General features: G+C 51.0%; 2 protein-coding genes across 6 annotated transcripts in view; both read left to right on the top strand.

The window, feature by feature from the left end:
- EXOC6 (exocyst complex component 6) overlaps nucleotides 1-1,286 on the top strand; it is an 87,041-nt gene extending 85,755 nt beyond the window's left edge. For all 5 annotated transcript variants that reach the window (XM_042019001.1, XM_042019000.1, XM_042019002.1 and 2 more), the window contains one exon: nucleotides 148-1,286. In XM_042019001.1, coding sequence (XP_041874935.1) covers nucleotides 148-280 — 133 coding nt within the window. In that variant the 3' untranslated portion in view covers nucleotides 281-1,286. The remainder of the gene's footprint in view (nucleotides 1-147) is intronic.
- A 703-nt stretch (nucleotides 1,287-1,989) lies between these two features.
- On the top strand, nucleotides 1,990-11,534 carry LOC121660056 (cytochrome P450 26C1). Its single transcript, XM_042018999.1, has 6 exons — nucleotides 1,990-2,183; nucleotides 2,259-2,483; nucleotides 2,613-2,888; nucleotides 4,519-4,674; nucleotides 8,249-8,755; nucleotides 9,032-11,534. The coding sequence occupies exons 1-6, from the start codon at nucleotides 1,992-1,994 to the stop codon at nucleotides 9,392-9,394; spliced, it is 1,719 nt and encodes a 572-aa protein (XP_041874933.1). The 5' UTR covers nucleotides 1,990-1,991; the 3' UTR covers nucleotides 9,395-11,534.
- Nucleotides 11,535-12,314: the final 780 nt, after the last annotated feature.

The following is a 12,314-nucleotide window of genomic DNA, read 5'->3' as shown; positions in this document are numbered from 1 at the left end:
AGTTTAATTTAAGAACACATAGTGAATAGGTTCTTATTAGCAGAAAGATCAAAAGAGGAACAGTAGTAAACCGATTTAAATAGTCGGATTTTTCCTTTTCAAATTATGTTTCTAATATGTTTGTCATTTGCTTTTTTATTTCTCTAGAATGAAAGACTCCAGCAAAAAGAACAACATTTTTGCTCAGTTCAGGAAGAATGACCGTGACAAGCAGAAGCTAATAGAGACTGTAGTAAAGCAACTTAGGAGTTTAGTGAATGGTATGTCCCAGCATACATAGGCCTCTTAAATTGACAGTATCTCATCACACCAAGAGGTGTTTCTTAGCCACTATTTCTAGTAAGCAAATAGTGATACCAGTTATGACTTTTGTTTGACTGAGAAAAGCAAAAATGCAGTAGATGGATTGTACATGGAGTCTTCAACAAAAAATTCTTTGTACGTATTTTTAATGGATCGACTACTATTTTGTATATTGTAAACAAATGGTGAAAAATGAGATTGTACAATAAAAACCAGCGCAATCATATTGTACATGGAACAGCTGAACTGTAAATATGTTATTTAAATATCTGCAGATATGGTGTCCAAAATTTTGCTCTGAGTAGGAATTATTTGAGAAATGATCCCTTAGTTGCTGTTTTCTGGTTGAATCCTAATTTAATGTTTTTAAGCATTGAGATACTTGTGTTTCAGATGCCACCTCTTGTTTTCCTGCATTAAATGTATATTAGCCTTAAAGTGATTGGACATAATTTTGTATTCCAGGTTTTGTAGTCTGGAGGTATGAAAAAGTCTTCTGATTTTTAGTACTTTTGAAAACTACCTGAGAACTAGACTTGATACCTGTTTAGCATTAGGACTTATAGGCTTTGTTCTCCAAAAGGGTATAATCTTGAGGTTGTGAATGTAAAGAACCATTTGAGTTCTTTATAATGTGACGTTTTGTTTTGTTTCGTTTTGGTTTTGTTCCTCAGGGTTACTATTTCTGACTGTACTTTTGTAAGATCTTGGGTTCTTTATCCCAGGTTGCAGTAAGGAATAGGTTTGCCGCTGTTGGTTTTGTGCCGCATCTGTTTGTTAGTTTGCGCTTTCTCGCGCCAGCCCCATCCCAGCGATTAGCATTTTGTCCCACTACCAGTCTCTCTGCACTGTCCCCTCCTGGCTATTTTAGGCACTAAGAGAATGTTTAACAAATACAAACCAAATGGAACGTGTGAAAATAATGTACATTTTCGCTGTATTTTTAAGTTATTGACGGTCTAAATACAGTAATATAAACCTCACCCGTATTCCTGTTTAATTTCACACACCGAAACACACCACGGAGCCGGTTTCGCGGGACCTGTGCAGGTCCCGACTCATTGGTGATTTACCCCCGGGGAAGGCGGCCGGGGCTCCGCGGGGCCCCGACGGCGGGGTGCGGGCCAGGAGCACTGCAGGATCGCCTCGCCTGCCGCTGCAGGCTGGAAAGCCGGGGGCGGTGGGGCCTGCGGAGCGGGACTGGGGCGCTCCCTGGTCGGGGGAGCCCGGCACGGAACTCGCTACCTGGGCAGGCTGGCCCGAGGGTGCGCCGGGAACTCCCGGCGGGGCGGAGAGGGTACCGCGCTCCCAAAGGCGGCCGTCCCGCCTACGGCCGGTCGCCCCGAGGGGCTGGGCGGGGGCGGGGCCCGGGCCCCCAGCCCCGGGGGCTGCCCCACCGCGGCCCTGAGCCCCTCGGCTGGTGGCCCCGGCCCTCCCGCGCCAATTACCGCACTTGGCCGCGCTGCTTAAATATGCAGCGGATACGTCATCTCCGAAGGTGGATCGGGCGTAAGTGGCCAATATCTATATAAATGTGGCCGAGGGGCGAACCGGCAGCAGGAGGCGAGCGGGGCCGGGCGGGCAGCAGCCGGCAGGGCCCGTCGCGCAGCGCCCGGAGCCGAGTCGCGGGGCGCCGGCCCCCCGCGCCTGACAGCCGCCGCCCGCCCCGTCCCCGCCGCCGGAGGAGGATGCCGGCCGGGCTCTCCTGGCCAGAGGCGGCGGCGCTGGCGCTGCTGGCCCCGGCTCTGCTGGTCGCCCTGTGCCGGCACCTGTGGGCGCTGCGCTGGAGCCTCAGCCGGGACCGCTCCAGCGCCCTGCCCCTGCCCAAGGGCTCCATGGGCTGGCCCTTCTTCGGGGAGACTCTGCACTGGCTGCTCCAGGTAAGGCGCCGGGGGACGGGGCGGGGTGGGAAGGGGCTGGCGGGAGCCACGGGCTGACCCGCAACTCGTCCCCAGGGCTCCCGCTTCCACAGCTCCCGGCGGGAGATGTACGGAAACGTTTTCAAGACCCACCTCCTGGGCCGGCCGGTGGTGCGGGTGACAGGCGCTGAGAACATCCGCAAGATCCTGCTGGGCGAGCACACGATGGTCAGCACACAGTGGCCCCAAAGCACCCAGATCATCCTGGGCTCCCATACTCTGCTCAGCTCCATTGGTGACCTGCACCGCCAGCGCCGCAAGGTGAGCCTCGTGGCCACCCCAACAGGGCACACAGCCCAGGTGGCACCTCGGGCCCAGGCCTGGGCCTCGGTGGCATGTGTGCTCCCACTGCTTTAACTACCTGCCTCTCTTCCCCCCTTCTCCTCTTAGATCCTGGCCAGAGTCTTCAGCCGTGCCGCCCTGGAGAGCTACCTGCCACGGATCCAGAAGGTTGTGAGCTGGGAGCTGCGGGGCTGGTGCATGGAGCCAGGCTCTATTGCAGTTTATTCCTCCACTAAAACCTTAACTTTCCGCATTGCAGCTCGGATTCTGCTGGGGCTCCACCTGGAGGAAAAGCAGTTCAAGGATCTGGCCAAAACTTTTGAACAGCTGGTGGAGAACCTCTTCTCCCTGCCCCTCAACATACCCTTCAGTGGGCTGCGCAAGGTACTGCCACCTGCACTGCTCCCTCTGCCCGGGGGCAGGGCCTGGGCCCTGGCAGCACAGACCCCCTGTCCCTAGGCCCACCAAGGGGCACTTCTGATGGACCAGGACATCTGCAATGTCCCATTCTAGGTCTCAGAGCTTGGTGTCTTACCTACCCCAGCTGTTTCCCCTTCTCTCTGCACTTCTCAGCTGCTCCCAGTTGGCTTTCAGCACCTCTGGGCGCTGGCTCCAGCTCATTGTACAGCATGGGGCTCCTCTTCTCCCTCATCCCGTATGTTGCCTCTGGTGAGTCCATCATGTCTGGGCCTGTCCCATCTCATCCCACCTGGACTCATGTCAGCCCATGGCAGAGGGGTCTGTGGGCATAAGCACAAAGACAGATGGGCACAAAACACCTCAGGTTAGCATCCCTGTGCAAGTCAGGCAGGCTGAGGACTTAAGACCCTCTTATAGGTTCTCAGTCCCTTGTAGTCCAGCAGTACAGAGACGACCCGGGGAGAGGGAGAGTCTTCTCTGCCTCTTCCAACCTGCAGTTTCTTCCCTGCTGCTCTGCCCCTCTTTGTCTGCCTCTCCACACTCCTGCTCCAGTTGTAGGTCCTGTGTACCATTCTTCCTCTCACATTCTTTCCTCCTCTGGCTTTGTGTTGTCCACCCTTACCACAGCTTAAGTCTCCTGTTCATTTTAGCCAGGTCTTCCCTCATCTCTTTTCCACTGTGAGCTCTGCCCCATTGGATCACCTTACCCAGCCAGTCCCAGCTCTCCCCCAGCCTCCCTGCTACTCTTCATCAAAGCTCTTGTTTCCCCGTCCAGTTTCCCTTTGCAGGTTGTTACCAGTGTGAGCTGTCACCCCTCCTTCCCTATCCCTCCCTACTCTCTCTCAGGTCAGACAAAGCCTGTCTGGCCCCAGACCAACATCTTCAACTTGCCTTTAGGTCTCCTTGTCTTTCTCCTCGCTCCCTGCTGTGTTAACTTTGTCCAATCCTTCCCACCTCAAATCTAAGCCTCTGTTATCTTCTTCCCAACATCTGGTCATGGCCATTTTTAATTTCAAATTTGTGGTCCTTCTGACTTTTGCAAGAGACATTTTTATAGAGAGTCGTACACTCTGTGACTCTGCAAAGAGATTGCTGATCGCTTGACTTGCTGAGATCTTAAGTGAATGTTTTGCTGCACTGGAGTGCAGCACACCTGAAGATGAGCTGGCTGTGATTAATGTGTCTTTATCCACTATACCCTTGTAAAACCATTTGTGCCTTGCTGTCTGAAGTCAGTTTTATTAAGTTACTTTTTCTTGTCCCTTGGGATAAGCTTCTTTTGGACCTGACACAACTGTGGGTTTGCTCAGTGCAGATGACTCTGAACATGGTAGCGTGGATTTACTGTTGTCTTTTCCTCCCAGAGAGTTTCTTGGGAGTCTTTGCATTTGATTCACAACAGCAAGGCAACAGAATGTGCAACATTTCCCCCCAAACTGCTGCCTCTTACAAGGCTCTGGGGCTGGGCAACAGATTAAACAGTTCTTGCTGTTACAGGTCCTGGGATTAAGGATTGCTACACTTGGGTTTCCCTGGTCTCTCTAGAGAGGGGGCAGGTCCTAAGGTTCTCCTCAGCTGTGTCTGCCTCTCGCAGGGAATCAAAGCACGGGACACACTACATAAGTTTATGGAGAAAGCTATACAGGAGAAACTGCAGAGAAACAACCCAGAAGACCACAGCGATGCTCTGGATTTCATAATGAACAGTGCCAAGGAGCATGGCAAAGAACTCACCATGCAGGAGCTAAAGGTAAGGAGAACCTCTGCCTTGCAGTGCCCCTCCTGACTTGATGGCTGTTTGAGAGGCATGGGCTGAGGGCCAGGAGGAGGCTTGTATGGGGACCCACCACCACCTGCTGGCTCCTGCCCTTCTCTTACTCACATGAGGACACCAGCTCCTGCACAGGCGAGGGAGCCTGCACTTGGCACACTCTTGTAGTCATGTGTCTCTTAAAGGGACCCCTTTAAAAGGGAATAAATGCCCCTTCTACCTTTCCTCTTCATGGGCACCAGCCTTCAGCCTGATGTAGGATACTGGTAGGGTTATGTGGCTGCATTAAGGCTCTGCACGTCTGTGCAGTCAGTAACCTCCAGGACACTCTCTTGGAAATACTTAGAGCTACTTGTGTGCTCCTCAAACACAGCCCAGCACCCAGCCTAGGGCAGGGTGTAGATCATGTCACTGGAGTGCTCAGGGCTGTGAGCCCAGAAATCTCTGAGATCATAAATCAGAATGGGTCCAGGGATGGAACGATGGATTCCAGGTCATTCCCTATCACCTCCTCATTAATCAGATCATGTAGCTTGTGGATTGCCATGGTGGAATATGATGTATGACGGTGACTTAGGGATGAACCCAGTAGTCCTTACTGAACCAAAACCACCAAGGGAATGTGAAGAGTATTTTGCCAAAGATCTTGGGAAAAAATTGTCATTAGTACTGCATCATTCATAGTTCCAGCTCACTTGGTATCAGTGAATGATAGATGACATTGCATTTATATAACAAGTTTTGAAGCAGTTTTGCATGGATACAGCAGCTGGATATGGTTTTAAAGTATCTTAACATAGTTTAAAGGTAGTTTTACTGTTCATTTAAGCATTTCAGGAAAACTATCCAAAGACTAATGTTTTATAAATATTTTGTAAAAATGCAATCTCTAAATCTAAAATATTTGAAAAACTTTGAGCAACTAGTAGATATAATTAGAATCAATATATATTCCTAAACAAATTTTATTATAATTATTTATTATTTATTTTAAGTGTGTTACTATAATGTAATTTTTACAAATAATTGACAGATTCAAAATGTGATTAAGATTAATTAATCTGTTAGTATTCACATGAATATTGCTCAAGAATAATTTCACAATCTCTCACCATGTCCCTAGCTCTGACCACAAATAGAATAAGGGGATATTAAATGTAACATGGACTGTGTGACATCACAGCAACCTTGGGCCAGCTGATTCAAATTATAATATACTCATATGCTGTACCTTTCTGTACCTTCATGGTTAGAAAATCTCTGTATTTAACAAAATTACTTGAAAACTGAACTGCCTATGCTTGCAATTATGGGAATATTCTCCACTCTAATAAAACCATAGCAGAGCTCTCATTTAATGAAATGGTGTAATTGGATAAAAAGTCCAAATCTGTCTCAGAATTTTGGATATATCTGTCTTTGAGAGACCTTCCAGACACTGTCACACACTAGTTACTAATCTGCTTTTTGTTCAAATGGTCTGGAAAGACAGTTTTCCCAGAAATTTTCCTAAATACACTGTGATTTGTACTGCTGCCATGAACTTACCAGGACCCTTGAAATGTAAAGGTCATTAAAAAGATACTGCTTTGCCAAAAATACTGTTTTAAAATATTTAAAACCTTGAAAAGAGTAAAAAAACCCATCCTGCATAATGCTGTATAATATATGTGTATATATGTATATTATATACATATATTATAAATACGCATATATATGTATATTGTATATGTATAATATATAATAACACTGGCTGGATGTAATGCTGCCTGTTCTGCCTCCCAGGACAGGGAGCTGGGCTGTAGCACAGGGACAGTACTGGTGAAGCTTGGGAATATCCTGTGTTCCAGTCACTGTTTCTGTTGGCCTTGTAGAAACAGGGAGGGAAAGTTGTGACAGCAGCTGTGACACAACTGCTGCAGCAGCACTGTCAGAGGTTGATGCAAAGAGCATAAGGGCTGTTATTTCAAACCTAAGAGCTTGCCCTAAATTCCTTGCATGCTATTGAAATGTCTTGGGGTTTAATTGCATGTGGTGGAATGGAGAGGTTTCTTTTCATCTGGATCTGCTACGTTGTGAATGTAAAAATTCCTGCTAATGCCTGCAGGAGGTGTGATAGGGGTTGACAGGAATCTGTTGTTCCAGGGGTCTTATTTCAGCTGAAAGATGCCCTTGAGAGCTGCACTTTGGGAAAAGCATCTAGTCCAGTCGATATATGGCACTAGGGATGGTAGCAAAGAGTCATCTTTGTTACAGTATCCTTAAATTTATCAGACTTGAATTCAAGACTTCTATTCAAGACCTTCAGTCTTCAAGTGTTTTTCTCGGTGTTTGTGGCTTCACCTCTCTAGAATCGATTGTATCAGAACAATTTAAAGTCCAGACCCAGTCATGTGAAAGGACTCTGTGTCCCTGGGGGATTTTGGTCCTCTTTGCCCCTGGGCTGGGGCAATTAGTGCTCTGTAGTACCAGTCAGGTCCCAACCCTCCCAGGGGTGCAGCTCCTGGTACTCCTCCCTTCGACTTCTCCCTGGCTTTTGTCTCTCAGCCTCTGGCCTCAGCACTCCCAGCCTTGTGCTGTGGAGCCACTGGCACCTTCAGATGGTGCTGTAGGTTTGAGCATTACATTTGCTGTCAGAGATGTGACAGGCCATGAACCAGCTCTGGGCAACCCTTAACTTTTGGAAAACCATTTGGAAAAGTTGATCAGAGGGTACTGTAAACAGCCCACAGAAACCTGGCACGTGCTGTGCCGTATAGACCCTGCAGACAGTTCCACAGAGGCTGGGAGGCTGCAAAGGGACCCCTGAACTTGGATAAGGCACATACTACGGATTTGAGTGTGCTGTGGTCCATGTATCTGGGCTGGTTAACTTCCTAACTGGTTGTGGATACATCTGCTTGTGGGAACACTGCTGTGCTTCAGATCGTACAGCTTGAAAAGCGAGCAAGTCCTTTGCCTGGTGTGTGCTCCCTGCTGGCTACAGCACTTCCCAGGCTGACCTGCTCTAGCAGAGAGGCCTTCATGCTTGAATCCCCTCCCAGATAAGATAAATCATAACTGGAGATGGATCAAATGCAACCCATTTTAGCTGCCAGCACATTTTTTGTGCATAAATTTGTGCATAAGATTTTTGTGCATAAACACAGCCATATCCACTGCCTGGGCAGAAAAGTAAAAGCTGGAAGCAAAGGGGAATTGGCAGATGAAGATAAAAAGCATAATGCTTGAAATGGACTTCACTCAACATGCTATAATTCACGTTAAAATGCTGCTCTAAAACAGGTAAATATTTTGAGGAAAGCTCGGAAGAGCTGGATTGGAGGTGATGTGTACTCATCCCAGCTGTGGTTCTGCATCAGTCACTTGGCAAGTGGTTGTCCAGTTCATACAGAAATGCTTTAGTCCCTGCCAACCCAGGATGGGTGCGGGTTTGGGGAGAGCAGAGTGGGGGCCCTCTGCACAGTAGCAAAACCTGCAAAAGGTGAGAACAGTCTGAAACACAATCACTTTAAAATGTTATTCAAACTTGTCATTTTCATTCCTCTCCCAGGAATCAGCAATTGAGCTCATATTTGCTGCTTTTTTCACCACGGCTAGTGCTAGCACGTCTCTGATCCTCCTGCTACTGAAGCACCCCTCAGTGATTGAAAAAATAAGGCAGGAGCTGATGTCCCATGAGTTGTACCATCAATGTGAGTGCTGCCCTGCAGGATCCTGCCTGGACACCCTGACTGTCCAGAGCAGGGACAGAGAGAAACCACTTTTCCACTCCATGGCCAAAGATGTTCACAAGGACCAGAGCCAGCCCCCAGCCCCATTGGAGGAAGATTCCCTCCAGTCCAGTGCCCTGATGGAGCCCACTGTCCCCCAGAGCAACCCCTGCACTGGCCCCCAGCTCCCGGTGCCAAAAGGGCAAAGCTGTCACTGCACCTCAGACATCAGCCTGGAGAAGCTGAGCCGCCTGCGCTACCTGGACTGTGTGATTAAGGAGGTGCTGCGGGTGCTGCCCCCAGTCTCCGGAGGCTACAGGACGGCACTGCAGACTTTTGAGCTCGATGTAAGTAAGTGCCTTGCACTCTGGCAGGCTGCTAGAGAGCTGCTGCCTGCAGTTGTGTGCAAGCACCCTGTGTCCAGCACAGTGGTGGGACTTGGCAGTGTACCTTAAGGGGAAGTGTCACCCAGCAACCTCTGTGGGTCCCAGCTGGGCTGGGGAGAAAAGGAACTGCAGAGCAGGTGGGCAGTGCAGTGGGGCTGTCCCCAGGTACCCTCTGCTCACCCTCCAGCAGCACAGGTATGTAACAGTCCTCTCCTCCCTCTTCTCTCCCCTCCCCAGGGCTACCAGATCCCCAAAGGCTGGAGCGTCATGTACAGCATCCGTGACACGCATGAGACAGCTGCTGTCTACCAGACCCCCCCCAGCAGCTTTGACCCAGACCGCTTCGGTGCCAGCCGGCCAGAGGCTGCAGGCCGCTTCCACTACATTCCCTTTGGCGGCGGGGCACGGAGCTGCATCGGGAAGGAGCTGGCACAGGCCATCCTCAAGCTGCTGGCCATTGAGCTGGTCAGCATGGCCCGCTGGGAGCTGGCCACCCCTGGCTACCCCACCATGCAGACCGTGCCCATCGTGCACCCTGTCGATGATGGGCTGCAGCTCTACTTCCACCCCTTGCAGCCCCTCCATGGCCATGAGGCCTGAGCCAGGGGTATGCTGCTCCCCTCAGCCCTGGAGCCGATGCCCCTCCACAGCTGCTGGGAGCAGGTCTCTGCTGCCCCAGGCTGAGTGTGCTACTGGGTCACTGCAGAACAAACCCCAGAGGTCTTTCTATTTTTCCCCTCCTGGTGTACAGGCTGGTAGGGTGTGCAGCATCCTGGAGTAGGGTGTCCTGCAGAGTCCCACTCCTGAGCACTGGGGTGAACCTCAGCCCCAGGCTGGGGGCAAAACCCACTGAAGCTGCTGGCAGGGTGCATATACCATGGGGGCTCAGTCAGGCCCTGCCCCATACAGGCCCCCAGCTACCAGGGATGGGGAGCAAAACTTCCAGACCCACAGCTAGGGCTCCCAGGGTTATCTCCTGTAGGTGTGTTATAGGAGAGGCAGGACAAACCTCCTGCACATTGTAGCTTTTTAGATGCAAAAAGAGGGAAGGTGGGGGGGCTCTGCAGGAAAATACAACCCAGAGCTGCCCAATCTACGGCATCAACTCTAGCTAGAATAATAGGGGGTAAAGTGGTTTTTATTGTAAATATTTAATCTCATTCATGCACTTCCCATTAGAGCTGGCACAAACGTAACTCTCATTCACTCACTAGTAGTAGCTGTGCATGTTGTGCTTGAGCACTGTGCTGCTGCTTGGGGTCTGCCATGAAGCCCCCTCTGGGGTTCCCCCAGGATATGCTCCCCAGCCACTGCCTGCTCATGGGATTGGACAGAAGCAGGGGAGGGGGCTTTGGGGAGCAAATGTCTAGAAAGCAGACGTTTATGAATATGTCTGATTTGTGGTAGAAAGTCACTTGTTCCTGATGATGCTGTTCACATTGTGGAGGGGATATTTGCAAGGTGACACAGGCCCTGTGGTAACTGGCTGGCTGGCCAGACTGACTGTGTCACCTCTGTCAGCCCAGCTCTGCCAGGCAAAGTGTCAGGACAGCAACTCCATGGGTCCATCCAGGGGGTGGTACCTGAGGCTAAATTTGGATGCTGAGGGCACACTTTTAGGTGGCTTTTGAGTACTCCCACGGGGTATTTCTCTCCCATGAAAATAAAATGAAGTGAGTCCTGTTGTTTGTGTACTGAGAACAGAGCGGGGCCCAGGTCCTTGATCCACAACAATGTGTTTTCTTTCAGCTTTATTTCTACTCCCCACTGTCATGCATCCTGTATGAATGCAGTGGGAAAATAATCCTCCTTGTCCCTACAGAGCATGCGATGCCTGGTGGTTTCGTGTGCTCTGTGTGAAGAACCAGCTTGACCTGTAAGGGCCAAAACATGGCAAAAAGACGGTGTCCCTTTGGAAAGGCTCTGGGGAGCTCTCCAGTCTCCTGAAACTCTGTCATCATCCTGCTTCAGTGTTACAGATGACCTTGCCCTGGCCAATCCCCCTTGCCTGTCCGTGTTGGGGCACTGCAGCGGGGCGTGTGCTGGCGTTAGCTGTCAGAGGGCTGTGCAGTGACCACCACGCTACCTCGGGCAGAAACCTAGCTCCCAAATGTGACAGGTCAAATCTGGAAGAGGTTGAACTGCAGGGCTGAGATTAAGTGCTATTGGCAAGTCGACTCTGTAGTGAACCAGAGCCTCTGGCCCTCCTGACCTTGTCCTGAAAGGTGAGTCTTTTTGCCTATCAGAGGTGAAATCAGTAGATGGTGGCTGCAAGTGGCAATGACTAACTTTAATTAGCAGGAGCTACTGGCTGGCTGAGACCGCAGGCGATTCAGGGTCTCACTTCGGGCAGGGCTTGGGCAGGGCTGGGTCTACAGCGTCCAGCACCCGGTGCAGGAAGGTCGGGGCTCCTCCAGCAGTGCACTTAAAAATTGCCCTGACTGCTAACGAGCCCGCTGAAAAATGTAACATGAATCTAGTTAAAAAACAAAAAATTAAAAAAAAAAGAAAAAAAGAAACGGATAAACTGATTTTGTTTTCAGATAAACACGAGCATTTACAAATGAAGTGTAATAATTGTTGCTTGTAATCAAAGTTTGTTCATATTAGGCTGTTAATTTCTTGACCCCCTTCCAAGATGTTTTTAATTATCCCTTTCACTCTTTACCATTTGATTTCTTTTCAAGCCGATGGCTGGGGAATACACAGCTGGGGAGATAATAAAGCCTTCCTGTGGCAATTATCGGTGCTCAGGCCACCGTATCTCGTTATTTTGATAGACAGTGAACTTGGCGCGGTTGCCGGCCGGGTTCACGCAGATGTCACGGTCCGTGCTGTAGGTCACAAGCAGGTCAGCGCCCGGCAAGAGGAGAGCGCCGGGTCAGGGCGCGGCCGCCGCTCCCGGCCAGCACCGGCCGGGCCCGCCGCGAACCCCGAGGGGCTACCGCCTCCGGGGCCTGGGGAGTACCCTCCGGGGGGGGTTCCCTCCTGGGCAAGGGGCTGCGGAGGCGGGCAGCCCCGCTTCGGCAAGGCATCGTAAGAAGAGGGCGGGTCTCGTGTGATGCGTTGATTGTTAGAAAAATAATAATTAAAAGTGACATCTCTCTCCCCTACACAGACACGCACACACAAAACTTCCAGCGTTTATTGAGCTTGTCTGGGAACAAGAAAGCAAAAGTAACAGGGAGGGAAGAGATAAAAACCGTAAAGAAAAAAAAGTGTATTGGCAGCAGCTGTGGCCGGCGGAGAGCTCCACGGCCCCGCAGCCGCCGTCCGCGCCGGGCGCCCCTTCCCCAGCGGCCGGCGGCTCCTCCGCCGGTACCCAGCAGCAGCCCCATCCAGCGCAGCCCTCCCGCAGCCCCGCTCCCACCGCGCTCCTCCTGTCCGGAGCCGCCGCTGACGCCCGGAGCGCAGCGCCGGTGCCCGCCCGCCGGTGCCAGCATGGAGCCCCTCTGCGCCGCGGCTGCAGGCGAGGTGCCCCGCCGTGCCAAGCGCCTCTTCCCGACCGCGGCAGCCCCGA

The sequence above is a fragment of the Corvus kubaryi genome, unplaced genomic scaffold (assembly GCF_017639235.1).
Source record: "Corvus kubaryi isolate FWS band 111438036 unplaced genomic scaffold, C.kubaryi_AGA036_p1.0 138, whole genome shotgun sequence".
Taxonomy (NCBI): domain Eukaryota; kingdom Metazoa; phylum Chordata; class Aves; order Passeriformes; family Corvidae; genus Corvus; species Corvus kubaryi.
This window is presented reverse-complemented; position numbering and strand designations above follow the sequence as displayed.